The sequence below is a fragment of the Gossypium hirsutum genome, chromosome A08 (assembly GCF_007990345.1).
Source record: "Gossypium hirsutum isolate 1008001.06 chromosome A08, Gossypium_hirsutum_v2.1, whole genome shotgun sequence".
Classification (NCBI taxonomy): Eukaryota; Viridiplantae; Streptophyta; class Magnoliopsida; order Malvales; family Malvaceae; genus Gossypium; species Gossypium hirsutum.
The window spans coordinates 117,664,970-117,688,596 of NC_053431.1; the positions used below are offsets into that span (position 1 = coordinate 117,664,970).

Consider the following 23,627-nt stretch of genomic DNA (forward strand, 5'->3'; position numbering starts at 1 on the left):
CATCCCTCGTCCATTACGGAGTTGAAGTCAACTTGTTTGGAGCGGAGGCAACTTGGTCATAGGAGGGAAAAAGGTATGATTGTTTCGTTGAAGAGAGGTTCTCTTTTGGATGCAGGTTTTGAAAAGTTAGGGCACTGTGTTCGTGAAAATCAGACCTGGGTTAGTTTTGATTTGGCAGTGTACAAGTCGAAGGCTAGAAGTCTTCCAGTTTCTAAGCACAAATTTGACTCAGTTAATTCCCTGCATAGTTCAAGATAGGCTCGTGGCGGGCTTTGGCAAAGATGGCGTTGTGGAAATATGAGTCAAGGTGGAGATTTGTTAAATATGACTCCTATTTTCAGTCAAATTTGAAAAATAATCTTTCAGTTAAACTCTGTTTACTTGTTTCAATCAAACACTGATTAGTTTGGATTATTTTATTATTATTTGATCTATGAATTTAGCCTATAAATAGGCTCTTTTATAACCTTAGAAAATACACCCATTAGAGGTTAGAACTCATAACACATTTAGAGAATTTTGTGTTTATGTTTTGAGGGTTCTTTGTTTCGGGTTTTCAGGGTTTAGTCTTAATCTCCATCTTTTGCACTCTTCATTCTTTTGCCATTATAGTAAAATTATCTTTGCCCGTGGTTTTTTATCCTCTTTGGAGGGGTTTTTCCACGTTAAATTTGTGTGTTCAATTTCTCAATTTATTCCGCTATTTTACTTGTTCGCTGCTTAATCGGGTCAAAATCCTAACAGATTCCTTAATCAATCCAATAGGTTTGTTAGTAGTAAATTCGCCCAACTTGTCTGACATAAGAATATAGCTAGTGGGGAAGGGGAATTAACTTAGTTAGATTCTAGAAGGGTCTCATTAATGCCATTTTATTCTTGGTTAGTAATTACATAGGTTGAACAATTGAACGAGAGATAATTGATTAGCTGAAATAGGTGAAGTTAAAATTCCAAGATCTTAAAATTGATTGAGAAACTTAAATATTTTCATTGTTTTGGATTAATAGATTTTTCATAATTTGCTTAGTTTAATTTTAGGAGTAATTAGAATTTACTTTATTAATTCAGGTTAGATAAAAATTAAATAGTTGCTACTTAACAACTTAGAACTTGGTCCTTATGAGAATAATATCTTCTCATCACATTATTACTTATCAATATGTGCACCTAAGTTATGAATTTTCACACATACTATTCCTAAGGCAACTTCTCAGGTAGCCTCGAGATTAGGTATAAAATCATACACTCGTACACCACAATATAAAAGTCTTCTTTTATCTCAACTATTGATTCTTACATTTCATTCTCCTTCTTCGTTATGTTGACATAAGCTTTAGATGGTGTCTAGAAGCATAAGCTTGACGCCTTTTAGCTCACGTTTATCTTATTAGAGCTCAAGAATAACTAAATCCATTTCACATTCCATAAACATCATTCTCTAATCCAATCCGTTACCAAAAATACATCAACAACGTAAAAAAAAACTCTTTTATCATTAATTATGTGTTAAAATGTTTGAATTTCGTGCTTAAATTTATGAAGAAATATATAGTTGGCTTGCATAAGTTTCTAATTCCTATGGCCTCATAATCTTTTATATGGTTTAACTCTAATGTATAAACCAATGGACAAACCACATCATTTATATATATATATATTAAAAAGTTAACAACTTAATATAAATTTATTTAAATAAAATAAAAATGATTTTATTGATAATATATAAAATTCTGGGGTGTGTAAAGTTATATTTTATATTATTCAAATGACCCGTCCATCGGTTTTGTGTCATCCACTAATGTCTAAAAAGTGCACATTATAGCATTATAAGCTTCTTTTTAAAATATAGTCCTCCCACTGGATACCCTTTTCCATTAAACTAAAGCCGGTCAATTCAATCTTATTAATTAGCAATTAATTGGTTATATCCTAACAATTAATCTGTAATGCCCTAATTCGTGTTTTTGTTAGGATAATATAAGTTAATTAATTTGACAATAAAAACAAATAACTGTGTTTGACCCTATTTCTAAATAAAGATGGGAATGTATTGCAAACATGACTGTGTTTGTCTTAATTTAAATATTGCCGTTCAAGAAGTCTATTAAATTAATTGGAAGCATGTTGGTGCAATTACTGATAAATCTTGACCAAATTTATCTAAATTGCAACACAAGTAGATTGTGATTAATTAATAAAACAAATTATATGAGTTAGTGGTCATAATCATTTTTACTCCTTTATAAAACGTTTCCAATCTTTTCTTTTCTACATCCACAAAAGTGGACTCCATCAATTTATTAGGTTTCTGTTGTAGTCTAGGTAATACTATGAGTTTTTTTTTTTAAGGGTGAACTAGTTAAAAGTCTCTAAATTATTAATAAGTTTTCATTTTAGTCCATCAACTTTAAAAAGTTTTAAAATGATCATTAAATTATTTAAAAGTTTTATTTGAGTCACTGAACTGTTAAGTTTTTTTTTTAAGTTCAGTTAGCAAGTTCCAGGTGACGATTTGATGATGGGTATAGTTGATTATTACTAAAGGTGATCATGGGCCGGGTCGAGCTCAAAAAATGGTCTAAAATTTTGCCCAAGCCCGGCCTGGATAAAAATTCTAAAACCCAGGCCCAGCCTGGTCCTCCCGTATTAATTTTTTTATATTATTTTTATATAATTTTTTAAATATATAATACGTCAAAAATATTAAAAACATCAAAATAAATATTTTTCAATAAATTAAAAATAAATTTTAAAAAATCTGTAGACTTAAATAACACTAAGATAGATGCAATTTAACAAGAAAATGTTTCTAAAATAATAAAAAAATTAACAAATTCCTTTAAAATAATAACAAAATTAACAATAAAATAAGTTTTATCCAATATGCAAACAAAAACAACAAAATACTAACAACATAATAGTAAAATGATAGCAAAATAGGGAGAAAACAACAAGAAAATAACATTCAAAAACAAAAAAAAAATGCATTTTTTTGTCTTTTAGTGAATTTGGGCCGAGCCCAGGCCAAAATGCCTTACCCGAGGCTCGACTCATTTTTTAAATGGGTCTTATTTTTTTGTCCAAGCCCATTGTTCGGACCTATATTTTTACCCAAACCCTTCCACATTTTGGGCGAGCCTTCGAGCCGGGCCGGGTGGCCTAACCCATGAGCAGGTCTAATTATTACCCATTGATAATTAAAAAGAGCATACCTAATATCCAAGTTAATCTGATGGTCAATGTCGGAAATCAAATAAGAAAGTTATTTGGATTTTGGTTCATTGATTCGTAATGTTCAAAGCTATTTCATAAGAAAAAAAACGAATTGTGGAAGAGAAGGGAGAGCTTTTAATTAGTGCAGATGGTGCGAAGAAAGAAAGGCATACAATAATAATTTTCATAGTTCAGTGATCATTTTATAATTTTTTGAAATTGAGTTACCGAAATGTAAATTTACTAATAGCTTAATTAACTTTGGTGTAGTTTATCCAATTTATAATTAAAGTGAAAGAAATTATAAACTGATATTGAGCTATATTAAAAACAAATAGATAAGGAAGATACTTGACATCTTATAGAATTAAAGCATTATCAAACCATTATCTTAGCTAATAAGTCAAAGATTTCCGATTTATAATTCACTAATATACTTTTTTGAGATAATTAATTACTTCAAGGAAAAAAAAGAAAACTAAATAAATTTAAAGCGTGAGAAGATTAGATTCCAGTGAAAAAAATATATAGTCATGATGTTATAAAGGCAGAAAGATTCTTGGCAAAACACAACTTTTGAAAGTAAATGCTAAATTAATTGATATCACCAATCACTTTAATTATACAATCTTTTAATTGATTAATAATCCATATTATATATGGCTTGAGATTATAATCAAAATTATTGACATGAAGAATAATAAACTAAACAAAACTATATACTTAAATATCACTTCCGTCCTAACAAGATTATCATCAAATCATAAAATGATTAAAAAATATTTGTGATTATACCAAAAGAGAGAATATAGTTAAAATTATTAATTATCATAACTCTATAAATAACGTTAAGAAATCATCATGTGTCCTATTTATAAATATATATATATATATTAAATATCAATTAAGGATACTTCTCATTCTCTTATCCTTGCTTCTGGAGTTAAAAAATTTCACCATTTATATATCAAATAATAATAATCCAGTTAGTTAACTCTATATAGAAATTAAGATCAACTTTTATCCTCGACTGTTTTCTTTCTCTTTGGCAACTTTTTATTGTTTTTTTTTTCTTTTTCAATCGTTTTCATGATGATTTTTATTGTGGACTAGATTTGTCAAACACTACCAAGTGAAAGCATATACATAAATAAAATTAGTTCGCTCTGCTTCCTCCATAAGCAAAGATAATGTCAATAATCTACTTTGATTTCTTTAGAAATTGTGATGGTGTCAAAAATCCGCTTTGCTTTCTCTACAAGTCGTGATAGTGTCCCTAATTTCTTTAATTCCTAATCATAAAACCCAAAGATTTTTCAGCACCAACACTAACAGCACATTTCTTCGTATGGAACTTTATATTGTACTCTCAAGAAACTTAAACACCTCTTGGGGATCGCAAATGTGTTGTTTTAGGGAGACATTCTTGACCAACATATTTTACACATACACTTGTTAGAAAATATAGACATCATATATGTAGAAGGCCCATTTCGCCCGGTCTCATACCAAAAACAAAAAACAAAAATTAAATTAAATCAACAGTCCATTTACAATTCATTTAACCCAAAAATAAAAGCCCAAACATTAAACCTAATGTAGGCCTGAATTAAAACTAAATAAACTCTAACCCAAAATTCCAGCCCAAAATTAAAAAAAAAATCTCAGCAAACCCTAGCTAGACCAGCGTCGCAGGACCTTCACGCGCGCCACCACCTCCGTTCCTCCAGTTGGCTCCTTCTATACTTGCAACAAACTAACAAGCCACAACAGATTGACAGCAAATAATAAAAAGATATAAGGAAAATTTTCTTTTCTTTTCTTTTTTATTTTTATTTTTCTCTTTATTCGGCTATAAAAGAAAACCGAATGTAATTTGTAAAGCTCTCTAGATTTTTTGAATACAAAGAAAAGAAGAAATATACTCAGAAAGAGAAAAGGTGATTCATTCATTGATTCGTAGTTCTTATTTTTTCTTTTATCTTTTGTTTTATTTTGAGTCTAACTTACAAATATACAAAAAAAGAAGAAAAGTTTTCTTACCCGTTTTTGGGTGTCGACCCAGTCGATGGCCGCTCCTCCGATCTAAAGGTAAACGGATCCATGGGGATCCGGTTAAATCCGCGAAGGGGATGGAGGCTTAGTATGCGATGAAGCCCACAGGTTGATCGAGAGGGGAGGGAATGTTAAGGGAATTTTGAGAAAAAAGGTTTTGAAACTTTTTTTGAGAGAATAATCGGCCAAATGAATTTTTAGGGCAAATTTTTGGTTTATATATATGATTAAAACGGCGTCGTTTTAAGCCGTGAGTGTTGGCGTTGAAACGGCGTCGTTTCATGGCACAACCCGATGACCCGACTCGGATTCTCTTAGGATCCGCGCCTCTCATAGGGAGGGGATAATTGTGCGCGCGGTCCTTCTGCATTTCTGTTATGTTTAATACAGTTTTTTCTTTGTTTTTAATTTTCCCCTTAATTTCAATTTTGTTCTGATTTGGTCCCCAAAGGAACAACACCGTTTTGGGGCGAGGGATAATTTCCTATTCAACCCTCATGGTTTTGCGCGCGTTTCACTCCAGCCCTGCATTCTTTTTGTTGTTTAAATCGCGCCCTTGAATTTCAATTTATTTTCAATTCGATCCAGGACCATTTAATTTCAAATTCATTTTCTTTGCAAACTGTTTTGTATATTTTATTTATTTATCTCTTATATATGTATATTATATTTAAACAGTTTTATATATATTATTTATCTTAGATTTTTTTCTACATGTTAGTCCTTTTAAACTATATTGTATATTGTTTATTCAAGAGTGTTTTATAGTACTCGTTTCAAATTGTTTATATGATATTTAAAAAATATATATATTATATACCATTCATTTTAAATTATTTTTATATATTATTTATTTTAGCTTGTTTTAATGTAATGTTTATTAAAGTTTGTTTTACTATTTATTTAAAGCTTTTACGTTTATTTTCCATCATTGGTTAAATATATATTGTTTAATTCATCTTGAAATTTTGTCAGGGTGAATATGGAAATAATATACGTTGAGTGACTATTCGCCTTATGTGTCGCAATTTAAATTCATAGCTTTTTTATTGATCATTTGTATCATACTTGATTATTTATGCTTTCCAACACTATGGTTTGTTAATGTTCTTGTAATGTGTTTTGGCAAAATAATATGTCATCCTTCTTATGTTGTAAATATTTTTACTATGAAGGGTCATTTGAATGTTTTAGTCCAATCAATTATTTTTTAATTAAATCATTAACTCTTTTTATTTTAAATAGTGATGAAAGGAACATTTCGAGAACAAGACAATATTTTGTGTTTAGAAATTCGAGAAATCGTGCCCTAACGTGCTGGGTTTTTATTTTCCGTTTGATCAAATGACCAAATACCCTTTTTAAATTTCGTCCTTGTTTTCTTAACTTCAAAACAAGGCAATATTCCATGTTTGGAAATCCGAGAAATCGTGCCCTAACATGCTGGGTTTTGGTTTTTTTGTTTGACCAAATAGCCGAATATCCATTTAAAATTTTCAATGTATGAGTTTTTGAAAATCGAGAGTCGATCTTGGTTTCGAGGGTTTAAAATGTCATGTCCTAACGTAATAGATGTGGCATTTTATTCTTTTGGAACAAGAAAATCTTAACATCCAATTCGAGTTATTCAAATATTTTTAAAAAAGGATTATGTTTTAAAATCTTTTCAAATTTTTGACATTAAGACATTAGTTAATCAATGAAGTACCAATTTTGGGCACTGCGAGGGTGTTAATCTTTCCTCGCACGTAACCGACTCCCGAACCAGCTTTCTTAAATTTCGTAGGCAAAATCGATATTTTAATAAAATAAAATGTTTTATAGGTGATCCGATCACACCTAAACAAAGAGGATTGGTGGCGACTCCATATTTCTTTTTAAAGTCGATCCCTATTTTTCAAAATAAGAAAATGGTTTCGACAGCTTGGTGACTCCACTGGGAACTAATAAGAGAGTCAAGCCATAAAATTGATTATTTTCTGTCCTTTTGTCGAAAATTGAAAATTTGATTTGGAAAATCATGCTTCTTTTATTACATTTGTTTGTGATCCTTTTGGTTGCTATGGTTTGAGTCTCGTAGAATACCCTTGCATTACATTACATGGCCGTTGTGGTTATACCTTTTAAGTAGGAGTGAGACGCTATGCCTTCGTGAGGTTTTCACCTCCGCATGGGCTAGTGGACTACTTTTGGGATACATCCGTACCTATATCTTCGTGAGATTTTCATCTCCGCATGGCCATAGGGAAATGTATTCCCCTAAACTGAACTCAATCCATATGAGCCTAAAATGGGTGAGAATTGAGGAATCTGCTGGTTCAGGTACTCTCTCTTTAAAATTGAAATGCATATAGTGAACCCTAAGAGCCCTCCCTAGGTAGATCTATGCTGAACCTTAGCGGCTACCCAGATAGGTTTTTGACTATTTTTTCTTTGTTTGCTTTGAATTTTATCATTTGTATATGATACTGACCTATTGTGTTTTGTTTTGGCTGTAATTGCATGACATTGCATATTTAAAAGGTGTCGATTAATGTTTGGTTGCTAAGTTAGAAGGCTTGTCATGGAGAACAAATTTCTTGATAAGGTGGAGGATAATGCAGTTGTCCGTGTATGGTCAGAGAAATTGCAATTAAAGAAAAGGGATAGTGTAGCTGAGGGGTGTACATCGGAGTTGTGGGACTTCACCCATATCAGTGTCACACAAAATGAGCTGCAAGAATTGAGAGATATATAGGCCCATTGGGATGATGAGACTAAACAGCTGTTCTACCATAATTATGGCGATCTACCTTACCTGCTCGACATCAAGGTGGACAAGCATTTGTTTCAGGCTATGGCTCAGTTTTGGAACCCTGCTTATAATTGTTTCACTTTCGGGAAGGTGGACTTGGTGCCCACTGTGGAAGAATATACCACCTTGCTTCATTGTCCAAAGATCCAAGTCTGCAAAGTTTACTCTAGGGCTGCTAATGTCCCAACTTTTGTGAAGAAGTTAATGAATATTACTGGGATAAGTGAACAGTGGGTTACAGCCTAATTCAGCAAAAAAGGGATAGTAAATGCATTTATTGGGTAAGTTTGAGGGACTTGATTCTAGCACATCCGGATGTAAAGAAGAAATTTGACGTCTTTGCCTTGAGTATTTATGGTTTCGTAATCTTTCCTAAAACTTTTGAGTATTTATGGTTTCGTAATCTTTCCTAAAACTTTAAGGCATATAGATGAAGCAGTCGCTGATTTATTTGATCAACTTGATAAAAGGGTCAAACTTGTACCTGCAATTCTAGCCGAGACATTCAGATATTTGAACATATGTCGGAGGGCAGGCGAAGGCAGATTTATCAGATGCGCACAGTTATTATTGGTATGGTTTCATGGTCATTTTTGGAAGGTGGACAAAGTCTCTTACCGATTCTTCTCTGAGAATTATTCCCCATTAAAGGAGGAAGCAGCTACGCAAAGGAAGGACGACATATCAGAGGAAAGGTGGATGGCAATTCTTCAAAATCTCAAAAAGGAGGATGTTGAATGGAAAGCCATTTGGATGGTCCCCAGTGAGATCCTTTATTGGTGTGGGAATTTTGATTGGGTACCTTTGCTTGGAACTTGAGGAGCCGTGGATTTGCCCCTTCGCTCATATTAAGGCAGTACAAATCAAGGTAGTTTATATCAGTGACGCACCGACTAGCTCAATGTGAGTTCTCGTATAAGGGAGACAATTATTAGAAAAAGGTTCGAGAGATTTCTGATGCTTAGAAGCAGACCTATTGGATGAAGATGTTGGTTGTTGGTCCAATGGCGACTCCTGGATACAACAGATGGTTTAATAAAAGGATTAATGATAAAATCCCTAGGCCGAGTTTAGAGGGCGCTCGATCAATGGAGGAATACTTGCAAGTGGTCCCATCAAAGCTAAAGATTATTTAGAGCTCGGTAAAAAGATAGAACAACTAGAGGAGGAGAAGATGCATCTGAGGCTAGATATCGATGTTCAGAAATTAGAAACTGAGAAATTAAAAAAGGAAAGAATAAGGCTGAGGAAGATTTGGATAGTTTAAAGACAGATTATAAAAAGCTACGTCTATCAATGAGAACTATCGGGTTGGGAAAAACTTCAGAACAATGGCGTCAAGAGATTCGAGAGGAAAGGATCAAAGCTGATCGGTGGGAAAAGAAATTTCAAGAGACTCAAATGCGAATCGAGGCCCTAGGGAAGAGCGTGTTGGAAGCCCAAGATGAAAACATCGGGTTGAAGGCTAGGATAGCCGAACTAGAAAATTCGTTTTATCAGCATCATAGCCGCAACTCTGTAATAGAGCTGAAGGCGAGCTTGGATAGGATTGAAGAACTGAAAAGGAAGGTCCAAGAACTCAAGATTACGCTAAAAAATAGTAAGCTCCAGATTGAACTCTAGATTGAGCTCCTTGAAGCAAGTAATGAGGTGTAATGAGCAACTCCATCGATCTCAGATTCAAATTAGGGATAAAGACTACATTATGGGTGAAGCTATGGCCCAGATTCGAGAGGTGGCCGACCATACACAGACTTTAGCAGTTTAAGTAGGTGTATTGAGTGTGAAATACGAGCTAGAATCAGATTAGGGCCAGGAATTGGCTTAGTGCTTATGAAAGTGAAATCTTTGAGCATTAGGGCTGTAGGAACCCATTTTTGCTCGGGCCCGTGAAATAAAATAAACAAAAATTTATAAACTAAATAAATAAAATGTTCCTGTTAAATGTCCAAATTACAATAAACAGGCTTAAAGGCCTGATAACCCAAAATTTGGTTACAGCCCAATTAGTCTAAAACCCAAATACCCGGTTACACCCAACCCAACAAATAAACACGGCCCAAAGGGCCCAAACCATTAACAGAAGATAGAAAGCCTAGGGTTTCTGAAACCCTAGGCGCCGCAAGCACCAGATGAAGGCCCCAAACTCGCGCCGCAATCGGTGTGCCAATCCCATCACCGACAGATTCGTGCCATCATCGCCTCTATCAACGCGCTAGTAAATCACCATCAACACCCCATCGTTGTCGGATTTCTCGTTGGTACCTACAAAAAAAAAAGAAAGAAGAGCAGCAGAGGCAAATATAGCAAGAAATAAAATCAAACATTGTAAATATTATTTTATGATGATTTTCAGTGGCTATAAAAGCCAGAATCGAAACGATGTAAAACTACGGTTGATATATACACATATACAATAAAATACCAACAGTTGATTGAAGAAACAGAGGTGATTTGTTCTTTTTACTTTATTTTTCTTTATGAATACATTTAAATATCGTTAAAAATGAAGCAAAGAGAGGCTTATCGTCGGATTTGCGCTAAAAATCGAAGCTTTTCAGCTTTCAGCCGCCGTATCCAGCAAAGCTAACGACGGTGCGTGGGCACGTGGGAGCCCGACGACGGAGGCTCGATGGAGCTCCGAGGGCCTGCTCTCTGCCTCCTTTCAGAGGTTTCTTTGGTTTTTTTTTAAAACAGGTTTAAAATGAATTTTTGGGGCCAAAATTTGGCTTATATAGCCTCATGGAAACGGCGTTGTTTTGCATAAAACGATAAGCTTCAAAATGGCGTTGTTTCAAAGCTTAGGATCCGCGCATTGACCCGCGACCCGGGTAGGATCCGTGTGTTTTTGTTTAAAGGGCTAATTGCCCAATTGATCCTTCCGCAGTTTTAATATTTATAATTTCATTTTATTTTTATTTTAATTTGGCCCTGACCTTTTATTTTTGTTTTAATTTAGTCCTAGTTGCTATTATAACCGTTTTGGGATTAGGGCTAATTGCTCAGTGAGTCCCTCAGATTTTAGCGCATGTTTCAAGGTCTAAAATTTTTTTTATCTTAAAATTAACCCTAGAGCTTTATTTTTATTTAATTTTAATCCTTTTAAATATTTTTATATAATTTATTTATTAAATACTTTATATATTATTTATCTTTACTATCGACATTATTTATATATGTAAAAATTATTATATATTATCTCTTTTTATTATTCATTATATTATTTTTATTTTACTATGTCATTTTATTATTAATTATTTATTATGTATAATTTTAAAAATTTGTAAATTATTATTGAAAATTACATTTTTATATATCATTTTTTAGTGTTTAGTATGTAATATTCTAAAATTTAATATAAAATTTTGTTCCTATTTAATATATTAATATTTTTATAAATATATATATATTAAGTCATTATATCATATAATATATTTTTATATATTAACCATTTTTAAAAAAAATTCTCCTTTATTATTTATATATTGTTTTAAATATTTTTTACCTCATTTTTTTTATTGTATTTAGATTTTATCCTTTTTTATATGTTCAAAACTTGTTTGTTTATTTTTGTAACCTTTTTATATTTATTTAGTATTGTTTTAATATGTTAATTTTATCTCATAAATTATTTGTTATTTTATTTATTGTTTTTTTATGTATTTGCATGAAAATTGATTGTTTCGCATGAAATGTTATTGTATATATTATGTAATTTATATTGTTATATTCATTATTCTCTATGTTGTATTTTGCATGAAATGATAATGTATGTATATTTATGTTATTTATGATTATATATGCATGAAATGTTAATGTATATTGTGTAATTTATGTCGTTATTTATCATTTTCTATACTATATTTGCATGCAATGTTGAAGTATGTATCATGTAGTTTATATTATTTAATATTGATATCTTGTAATATGTTAAATGCATCATTGTTTTAAAATTTTATACTTCATTTAATCCAAAAGATTTTTTTTAAAAAATGAGGCAATGTTTTTGTATTTAGGAATTCAGGAAGTAGTGCCCTAACATGCTGGGTTGCGATTTCTCGTTTGTCTAAATGTCTAAAGTATCCTTTTAAATAGATTTTGTAAATGACAAGATGATTTCAGTTACGAAAGTTTAAGAATATCGTGTCCAATCATGCTGGATGTGATATTTGTATTCTTTTGGAGGAAGGAATCTCGATTTTCAACTCAAATTATTCCAGTTTTAAAAAGGGATCCTACTTTTAAATTCTTTCAAACTTTTGACATCAAGATAGAAAACTATTCAATTTGGTACCAATTTTGGGCGTTGCGAGGGTACTAATCCTTCCTCGTGCGTAAACGACTCCCGAACCTATTTTCTCAAATCCTTCGTAGACCAAAATGTTTTATAAGGTGATCCAATCACACCTAAAAAGATTGGTGACGACTCCCGTTTTCAAAATTTTCTCTTTTAAAGAAATGGTTTCGACAACTTGGCGACTCCGTTGGGGACAAATAAGAGAGTCAAGCCAAGAAATTGATTATTTTCTATCTTAATGTCGGAAGTTTGGAAATATTTTAAAAAATATCAATATTTTTACATGTGTTTGCTGCATATGTTTGTTATTTTGTTTTCGCACACATTGCATTTGCATGACCGCTGTGGTCGCACCCTTTAGTGGGAGTGAGAAGCTATGCTTTCGTGAGGTTTTCTCCTCCGCATAGGCTAGTGGATTGCTTCCGCGATACATCCGTACCTATGTCTTCGTGAGATTTTCATCTCCGCATGGCCATAGGGAAATGTGTCCCCCTGAACCGAACTTGGTCCATATGAGCCTATAATAGGTGAGGATCGAGGAATCTGCTGGTTCAGTACCCTCGTTTTAGAACTGAAACACATATAGTGAACTTTAAGTGCTTACCCTAGGGAGTATGGTGATATCCTTTAGTAAGCTGCCCTTATAAGTTCTTGTTTATTATACCTTTTATACTGACTTATTTTATTTTGCTATCATTGCATGTCACTCAACATTTAAAGGTGTCGATTCACGGTTCAATTTCTAGAATAGAAAGTTTTGTAATGAGGAACGAATATCTTGATAAAGTAGAGGACAACGCTTCTGTCTGTGCATGGTCAGAGAAAACCCAGTTAGAGAAAGGAGATAGTGTCACTGAGGGATATACGTCAGAGTTGTGAGACTTCACTCGTATCAGTTCGACACAGAATGAGTTTCAGGAGTTGAAGGACATTTGGGCCCAATGGAACGACGAGGCTAAGCAGTTGTTCTACCAGAATTATGGAGATCTTCCCTATTTGCTAAACATCAAGGTGGATAAGCATCTGTTTCGAGCTATGGTACAGTTTTGGAACTCTGCTTATAGTTGTTTTACATTTGGAGAGGTAGACTTAGTACCCACTTTGGAGGAGTATACGACCTTGCTTCGCTGTCCAAAAATTCAAGGTAATAAAGCCTATGTTAGGGCTGCTAATCTCCCAACTTTTGTGAAGAAATTAATGATGATCACAGGGATGAGTGAACAGTGGGCCGCAGCTCGTATCCAACAAAAGGGTGATGGTAAATGCATTCTGTAACAGTCCAATTTCGAGTCTGATCGGAACAGGTGGTTTTGAGACCCCTTAACCGAGTAAAAATATTATTTTTATATTTTTAATAATGTTTACAGTGTGGTAGTATTACTGTGTGAAAGTTTCGTAAAGAAATTTTACCGATTAAATAGTTAATTCGATAAAAAGGATTAAATTGTGTAAAATGAAAACTATGTGTGCCATTAGTAAAATGACTATTTGATAATGGCTTTATAAATGGGAGTCCTTGCATGGTAATTATACCATTGCATATTTGAGTGGATGGTAGTGGACCTTGAATTTCATAATTTATTTGGTTATTAAACATGGGTATTTTGGTAAATTATAGAATAATGCTTAATAAAATAAAGCCATATGATATTTTTATTATGTTTTCATCATCCTCAACCAAATAATTAAACAAAGAAAGGGTTTTAGAACCTTTAACATTCGGCCATGGCTTTCTAAGGGATTTAGGTACGGTTTTGATCCGTTTTTAATGATTTCTATGTTTTTGAGCTCGTTGCAGCTCGGTTTAACTGACCCGTACCTCAATTTCTGAAATTGGTTGTGTTTTTAAAATGTTCCATTGATGAGTGCATGTTTGTTTTAATATTTCTTGTTAAATTATTGATGGTTGTTTATAGATAAACAAGTTTTATAAAGAGATTTTTGATGAAATTGAGTATTTGGGATTAAATTGAAAAAGATAGAATTTTTGTGGTTAGAAATGCGAATAAAATAAAATTATGGGCTGTTTAAATACTATAGAAAATCCAGCTAAATACATGTGTATTGGGGTTTTGTGTATTTTTGCATAATTATGCATTGAGGACTAAATTGTTAAAGTATGGAAATATAAGGGCTATTTTGAAAAATGGCCAAAATACTTGTATATGTATTTAATTGATTATGTTAGTGAATAATTGAGTTAAATTTGGTTAAATTTAGATCAAGCCAAACGAATACAAGATTTTGATCGAGGAAAAATCGGAAAGTAGACGAATAGTCGACGGATACACGAGGTAAGTTCGTATGGTTATAAAAAAATTATATGATATAAGAAATGATGGGTAATTGGCCAAATTGTAAGTATGTAATGGTAGATATGTTAAATGGCTTTGTACTTGATTATATTAATATTACATGATGATGGAATGCCATAATATATATTCGGTCTTGTGTTTGAAAGTAATGAAGTACTTTGTGGTTGAGTAAATGTATATTGGAGTTAATTGAGCTTTAATATATGATAAATTAAATGCCTTGTATGTGGTAAGTTACTAAGGAAATATTTGTTGTTGATTAAATTAAATACTATATATACATATATGTGCCAAATTGAAATGTATATATATAAAAAAAGTTGAGGTTGCCGAATGCAAATAAAGTTGATAAATTTGAATTGATGAATAGTGAGTAATTGAATTTCAGCATAGAGGGTGCGAGTATAAAAAGTGATAAATGTAAAAATTGCACTAAGTGTGCGGGTCTGATTATTGAGCACTAAGTGTGCAAGCTTAAGTATCTAGCACTAAGTGTGCGAATTCGATATATAATGCTGAATAACTATTGGCACTAAGTGTGCGACTTTTCGAGTAATTGGGAATGGTTGAAAGTATTTTTGCCTTGAATTTTTTGAGAAGTATTTATGATTTATAAATTTGAATTTGAGCAAGTGAGTATCAAACCTATAGGGTTAATATTATTGATCGTAAAGCTGTGTGATTGATAATGGTAAAGAAGGTTGCATGATAGAGGTACAAATTGGATGAGTAAAATGATATGATTATATATATCTATATACGATACCATGTAGTAAGTCTATAAGAAATTTAAATGTTCTTGTTTGAATAAAACAATCTGTTTAAAATGTTAATTTTGGATATATGGCTAAATGAATTATAGCCGAATGTAGTAAGGATAGAATGGGAATGTTTGAGTTGTTTGGATTAAGTTTTGATATTGAGAAATTGAATGGAAAATGTATGAATGAAAGTGTGCTTGAGTTGATTGTGAATAAATGATATTTGGGTTTCTAGCCTAGCAGGCTATGTGCCGGAGAATTTGATCGGGCTTCGTGCCTAGCAGGCTTATTACCGGTGAATAAATATCAGACCTTGGGTCTAGCAGGCCTTGTGCCGGTGAATGATTCAGGCTAAAAGCCTAGCAGGCCTTGGGCTGGTGAGTTTTATCAGGCTTATTCCTAGCAGGTTTATACCAGTGTATTACTTTAGGCTCGATGCTTACAAAGTTGGGTGCCAATGTGGTACGGAATGTGTAAGACGAGTTGGATGCTCAGGTATGACCTAATTTATTTGTTATTCAAAATTAGGTAAGTAAGTAAAACGATTATTTGTTACAAATTATGAATTATTGATGTTACTGATGAGTTAATATTTATACGGGTATAATTCTACTATCGGTTATATAAAGGTGTTACAGGTTATATGTAATGAAATAAATTGACCCAATGCTATGTGAATTCTATGATATTGATATTGTATTGGTGATATGTGATATAAATGGTTTAGTCACATATATGGCATTTAGTATGCAAGATACAGGGTTTTCGATGTTGGTCTCAAGGGTTTAACTGTAAATATGATGCTGCGAGAATAGAAATGATGATACAAATCAGTACAGCTATACATAGTACACTTGACAAGCAAGTGACATTGATAAATTTATATGACACGTGAGTAGATGTGATAAATTACACATGAATTACATGACTGTTAAGGAAATAAATATTGAATTAGATGAGGCTGGTTTAAAAGCAATCTTGCTTAAAATGACAAGCTTTATGTTAAATCTTTTATACAGTGCTGATAATTATGCGAGCTTACTAAGCTTATTAGCTTACTCTGTCTATTCTCTGTGTTTTACAGTGATTCGAATACTCACTCACGTTGGAAATCATCAAATATTTAATCACACTATCTAGGAGGCAATTGGTATTCCTGAACTCTTTGAAATTGGGTAATATGGAATGTATAGGCTAGTTAATAAGTTGATTATATGGTCACTTGTTTATATGAATGTGAGATGAATTTTGAGTATTATGATCAAGCTATGTGATATGGCTTGATACGAGAAAAGTTCGTTTGATACGAAAGCATTATATGATGTGTGTATTTAGTGTTAAAATTTATAATTGGTATTTTGGTTTGAATGATATGTAATTATGGATGAGTTGATAAGAATGTTGAAATGTGATTAATTTGTAAGTGGTATTTAGATGCTTATATATATGTGACTACATGGAATGGTCACTTTAGTATAAGCTTATATAATTGTTTTAAGCATGATATGTTGATTAGTATTGAATGATGTTGACGATTGATAAGTTAAAGTCTTACTGTTCCGGTTTGAGTTATAAATTCGGTAATGCCCTTACCTATTCTGGCGACGGTTACGGGATAGGGGTGTTACAATATGGATGTGTTTGAAAAGTTTTTAAATTGAAATAAATTTTATGGCTTGGTTTTGTATGAATGTAAGTGTTTAAGTCCGGTAATGCCTCGTACCCTGTCCCAGCGTCAGATACGGGTAAGGGATGTTACACATTTCGTGGACAAGTTTGAGGGATCTGAATGTGAAGAAGAGGGTTGATGTCTTGGCCTTAAGTATTTATGGTTTGGTGATTTTCCCAAAAGCCATGGGGCACATAGATGAGGTAGTTGCAGATTTATTCGATTGACTTGGTAAACAGAACACAGCTGTGCCTGCAATCCTAGCTGAGACGTTCAGATCCTTGAGTGCATGTCGGAGAGCTGGTGAAGGAAGATTCATTGGATGCGCACAGCTATTTTTAGTATGGTTCCACAGTCACTTTTGGAAGGTTGATAAGGTTCCTTGCCGAGTGTTTTTTTAGGATTATTCTCCCTTAAAGGAAGTAGCAACTATGCCAAAGAGGGTCGACATTACAGAGGAAAAGTGGATAGAACTACTTCAGAATCTCCGAGAGGAAGATGTTACGTGGAAAGCCCATTAGATGGCTCCTAATGAAGTCCTTTATCGTTGCAGAAGTTTTGATTGGGTACCTCTTCCTAGAATTTGAGGAGTTGTTGGTTATGCATCATTACTCGTCCTAAGGCAATACAAAGCGGGGCAGTTTATACCGGTAACACAAGGGTTAGCTCAGAGTGATTTCTCATATAAGGGGGATTATTATAAGAAAAAGATGCGAGAGATTTTCGAGGCTTGGAAGAAGATTTGCTGTGTGAAGATTCTGACTGAAGGTCCAACGACAACCCTTGAGTATAAAGGGTGGTTTAGCAAGAGGATCAATGATAACATCCCTAGGCCAAGTTTGGGGGCTGCTCGATCGATGGAGGAGAGTTTACGAGTGATTCCATCATAGTTAGAAGTCATAAAGCAAGAGTTCGAAAGGAAGAATTTTGGAGCTCGGGAAAAAGATAGATAGGCTTGAGGAGGAAAAGATGTGTCTAAGCTTAGACGTCGACGTTCAGAAAATTAAGGTCGAAAAAGTGAGGAAAGAAAATAGGAAGATTGAGGAAGACCGAGATGACTTGAAGACGCAATATAAGAGGATACAGCTATCAATGAAGAGAGCTGCATTGGGGAAGTCTTCAGAGTAATGGCAACAAGAGGTTCAAAAAGAAAGAGCCAAAGCCGAGTATTGGGAGAAGAAGTTCCAAGAGATGCAGGCGCATAATCAGGCCCTAGAGAAGGAGAATCAAGGGTTAAAAGCTAGAGTGACTGAGCTTGGACAATCCCTTCATCATCACCGAATTCGTAACTCTGCGGTCGAGTTAAAGGTAAGTCTGAACAAGATTGAGGAAATGAAGCACAATATTGGAGGGTTGGAAGTAGCATTGCAGAACTGTGAACTTCAGATTGAGCAGCTTGAGGAAAAAGAAGGACATTGGAAGGAAAAGCTTCACCATTTTCAGGATCAAGTCAGAGATAGGGACTACCTCATGGGAGAAGCCATAGTTTAGATTCGAGAAGTTGCTGATCATTCGCAAGACTTGGCAGCGCAAGCTAATGTATTAAGTGCAAAGTATGAGTTAGTGTTAGATAGAGGTCTAGAGTTAGCTTTGTTATTGGATAGGGTTAAAACTCTGGGCTTAAGGGCGAAAGCGTATTTGTAATCCGTTTTGTGTAAAGATTTTTGTTTCTTAAATAACGTTTTCTAAAAGAAACCGAATTAGAATCGATATTTTTTTTTTGCATTCATGCATTTGCATCTCATCGCTTCATATGCATTCCAATTTATAGAAAGACCCTAATTAGTAAAATTATATAGAGAGAGAAAGAGAGAGTGTGTGAGAGAAAGAAAACCTGGATATGGATCAAAGGATATGGATTAAAGACTTGAGCAGATCCAGAAAGAAATGCAAGAGCAATTGCAGGAACAATTGGAAAAAATCCAACAAGAGATGAAGGATCAAATGTTGGAGGCTCAAAAGAATATGATGGCTGAAATAACCCAGCTGCTGAAAAGGGCAACGGATAAAGGAAAGGCCCCTATGACTATCACTGAAGAAGATAATGAGGATCATCCTTCGGGTTTTACTGTGCAAACTCAACCTGAGGCATATCCCCGAAGACCGTCCCTCACAATAAGGCCTCAACATAGGCAAGTCGATGCTGGAAAACCCATGAACTTTCAAACTGGCTCGGGATCCAGTCCGGGAGATAACCTTAACAATCCAGTCATCCCTGGTTTAGATGTAGCTGAGAGGGAAGAGATGAGACTCGAATCATCAAGGCAATTAGAGGAACGTTGCAGATGGCTAGAGGAGAAATTTAAGGCATTGGAAAATGCTGATAATCGTCAGGGAATTGATGCCAAGGACTTAAGTTTGGTTCCAGATTTGGTGCTTCCTCATAAGTTCAAGATGCCAGAATTTGAGAAGTACAATGGGACTACTTGCCCTGAGGCTCATATCACCATGTTCTGTAGGCGGATGTCTGGCTATGTAAACAATGATCAATTATTGATTCATTATTTTCAGGATAGTTTGGTTGGGGCAGCGGCTAGGTGGTACAATCAATTGAGTTGCGCAAGGATCGGTTCTTGGAGAGACTTAGCCAAGCCTTTATGTAGCAATATAATCATGTGACTGACATGACTCCTGATAGAATCACTTTGCAGAACATGGAAAAGAAGCCTAATGAGAGCTTTAGGCAATATGCACAGAGGTGGAGGGAGGTTGCCATGCAAGTTTAACCACCGCTCTTGGAGAAAGAAACTACTATGCTGTTCATTAACACTTTGAAGGTCCCATTCATTACTCATATGATTGGAAGTATCACCAAGAGCTTTGTTGATATAGTTATGGTAGGAGAAATGATTGAGAACACCATAAGGGGTGGTAAGATAGAGAGGGAAACTACTAAAAGATCGGCCCCAAGAAAGAAAGATAATGAGGTGAACAATAGGAGTAGTTATAATTCAAAAGCAATTACGGTTAGTCAGCCCAGAGCAACTATAGTTGGGCAACAGGATTCCCAAAAGCAGGGATCTAGTTCGAGATAAAATTTTGAAAATGTCTCATTTACGCCTATCCCGGTGATGTATCGGGAGCTTTATCAAAGTTTACTTAATGCGCATGCAATAGCTCCTTTTCATTTGAAACCACTGCAACCTCCATATCCCAAATGGTACGATGTAAATGCCAAATGTGAATACCATGCAGGGATATCGGGGCATTCAATCGAAAATTACACTGGCTTTAAAAAAGTAGTGAAAAGACTGATCAAGATGGGGGTCGTAAAATTTGACGACACCCCTAGTACAGAGAACCCATTGCCAAACCATGGTGATCAAGGGGTAAATGCAATTGGGGAAACTGGAATGAGAAGTATTAAAGAGGACGTGGCCGAGGTAAGAATGTCGATGAAAGTAATCTGGGAAGAAATGGTGAAAAGAGAGATGATAATCTCTGGAGAAAGAAATAAAGGAGTGAGGACTACTGCAAGTTCCATGCAGAAGAGGGACACGAGATCCAGAAATGTGATGAGTTTAAGGCTTTGATACAAAGCCTTATAGATAATAAGGAGCTGGAATTTTATGAAGCTGGCTTAGATAAAGGACACGTATGCGCATTGGAGGGTGAACCAAAGAATCAAAGAATCAACCGGCCAAGAATCATTATTTCTATACCAAGGAATAATAAAGTTGAGACACAAATAGCGCTGAAAGTCATTATTCACAAACTCGTTTCCTTTCCTTATAAGGATAATAAGAGAGTACCCTGGAATTATGACTACAATGTGATGATACCGGAGAGAGAAGATATATCGAATACTTCTAAGGAGGCTCAAGTTGAAGGATCCAACACACGTAGTGGGAAGCGTTATGATGCAAAAGGCATTAGAGTTGAGCCTACGAAAGTGAAAGCCTTTGACGTTGAGAACGAGAATAGGGCTGAGGTACTTGTTAATGAACCAGTGAAGGAAGAAGAAGCTAGAGAGTTTCTAAAATTCCTGAAACATAGTAAGTATAGCGTGGTTAAACAATTGCACAAACAACCAGCTCGTATATCAGTGTTGGCTTTGCTTCTGAGTTTAGAGGTACATCATGAGGCATTAATGAAGGTGCTCAATGAGACTTACATTACTAATGATATATCCGTCAACAAGTTGGATCGATTGGTTAGTAACATAAGCGCTGACAACTTCATTTATTTCAATGATGATGAAATCCCACCTGGTGGCATGGGATCAGCTAAAGCTTTGCACATCACCACTCGCTGCAAAGGATATACATTGCCGAGTGTGCTTATTGATAATGGGTCAGCTTTAAATGTCCTACCATTTTCCACAGTGAACAGATTTCCCAGAGACAGTTCTCACATGAAAACATGCCATAATGTAGTGAGAGTATTCGATGGCACGGAAAGAAATGTCATGGGAAGAATTGATATCCCCTTGTTGATCGGGCCAAACGTGTATGAGGTAGACTTTTTAGTGATGGACATCAAGCCCTCTTATAATTGCTTGTTGGGGAGGCCTTGGATACATTCGGCAGGAGCGGTGCCCTCATCTTTGCACCAGAAATTTAAGCTAGTAACAGACGGACGGCTGGTCACCATAAATGCGGAGGAGGACATCATAGCAGTAGTCATCAGTGACGCACCCTATGTAGAGGAAAATGAGGAGGCCGTTGAATGTTCTTTTCGCTCCTTAGAATTCGTTAATGCAACATTTATTTCAAAGGGGAATGAGGTGCCGGTGCCTAAGATATCCAGAACCACAAGAATGGGTTTACAAATAACAGTAGGGAAAGGAGCCTTACCAGGAAAAGGATTGGGAAGATATCTCCAATGAGGGATTCAAGTTCCAGAATTAAAGAAGAAAAAAGACCATTTTGGCTTGGGTTTCAGGCCAGATCACAAGCAGAGGAGGAAGAAAATAGAGAAACGTCAAGAAAAAAGAAGGACGCGTTTAAGTGGAAAAGAAGTAGAGTGGGAATCAATGACGTTCCCTCATATATCCCAGACCTTTATATCAAGAGGGATAATTCACCCTAAGAAAGGATTGCTCGAAGAAGGAAGTCATCATATCAATGCTGTATATAATGAAGAGTCTAAACGAAGAAACCTTGAGGGCATTCACCCTTACGAACCGGGAAGCTCTTTAAACAATTGGACTGCAGAAGAACTTCCTGTAGTTTTTAAAGATTTTTCAGAGTAATTTTTAGAACACTCTTGTTGCTCCAGAGCCTAGGAGTAATAAGATTTCATTTGTAAAATAGGCTCATGTTCAGATATTTGCATCTCAATAAAACACGACTTTTGTTATCAATCTGAGTGAATATTCTTTTATACCGATCAATATTATTTTGACCTTTTTTAAAATTCTTTCAAATTTTTCATTTCATACATAACACATAAATAAACATCCTTAAAATTCATTCATTCTTTGTACATTCTTTTGTACCCCGCAGGTCCCTAGATATCAATGATATGAGCACTGATACTACAAATCCTGAATTCTCTTTTGAGCAAGACATGTGTTTAGAAGAACCTCAGGATTTTGAAGATAACAGGGATTGTGACGTGTCTCCAGATCTGTTGAAAATGGTAAACAAGACGAGAAACAAATCTTACGTCGAGAAAAAGAGGTAATAGAGAATGTAGCATTGGAGGAAGGAAAGGAGGTGAAAATTGGGACACATATTGCAAAGGAAACGAGACAAGGTCTTGTTGAGCTACTACGTGAATTCAAAGATATCTTTGCATGGTCATATGAGGATATGTCAGTGTTGAATACTGATATCGTGGTACATCGTCTCCCCATAAGACAAGATAGAAAGCCAATCCAACAAAAATTACGAAGGATGGGGCCTGATATTGTGCTGAAAATAAAAGATGCAGTCAAGAAGCAGTTTGATGCTGGATTCCTACAATAGGTTAAGTACTCAGAATGGGTGGCTAACATTGTGCCTATCCCTAAGTAGGATAGGAAGGTACGAATGTGTGTTGATTACAGAGATTTGAACAAAGCTAGCCCAAAGGACAACTTTCCTTTACCGCACATTGACACTTTGGTGGACAATACAGCGGGATATTCGTTGTTTTCCTTTATGGATAGCTTCTCAGGGTACAATCAGATAAAGGTGCATCCTGAGGACATGGATAAAACCACCTTTATAACATGGTGGGGCACCTTTTGTTACAAGGTAATCCCTTCGGCCTGAAGAATGCAGGGGCAACATACCAAAGGGCTATGGTGACCTTATTCCATGATATGATGCACAAGGAGATTGAGGTGTATGTTGATGACATGATTGCCAAATCTCGAACAGAGACAGAGTATATTGAAGTCTTGAGGAAGTTGTTCCTGAGATTGAGAAAGTTTCAGTTGAAGCTTAATCCGACAAAATGCATCTTCGGAGCTAGGTCGGGGAAATTATTAGGCTCTGTGGTCAGCGAAAAGGGAATAGAAGTTGACTCAGACAATGTTAGAGCCATACGAGAATTACCTCCACCACGTACTCAGAAGGAAGTTCGGGGTTTTCTT

The 23,627-nt window shown here is 34.7% G+C and overlaps 1 protein-coding gene and 1 long non-coding RNA gene across 2 annotated transcripts; one reads left to right on the top strand and one right to left on the bottom strand.

Annotated features, from left to right (window-relative positions):
- Positions 1-4,719: 4,719 nt before the first annotated feature.
- On the bottom strand, positions 4,720-5,862 carry LOC107926962 (uncharacterized). Its single transcript, XR_001692349.2, has 2 exons — positions 5,257-5,862; positions 4,720-4,969 (listed from the first exon to the last, which is right to left on the bottom strand). It is a non-coding gene; the product is annotated as an uncharacterized lncRNA (long non-coding RNA).
- Positions 5,863-20,175: 14,313 nt separating this feature from the next.
- Positions 20,176-21,932, top strand: LOC107926946 (uncharacterized). The gene is made up of 2 exons (XM_016857888.2): positions 20,176-20,487; positions 20,583-21,932. Exons 1-2 carry the CDS (start codon positions 20,176-20,178, stop codon positions 21,930-21,932), a joined length of 1,662 nt encoding a protein of 553 aa, XP_016713377.2.
- Positions 21,933-23,627: the final 1,695 nt, after the last annotated feature.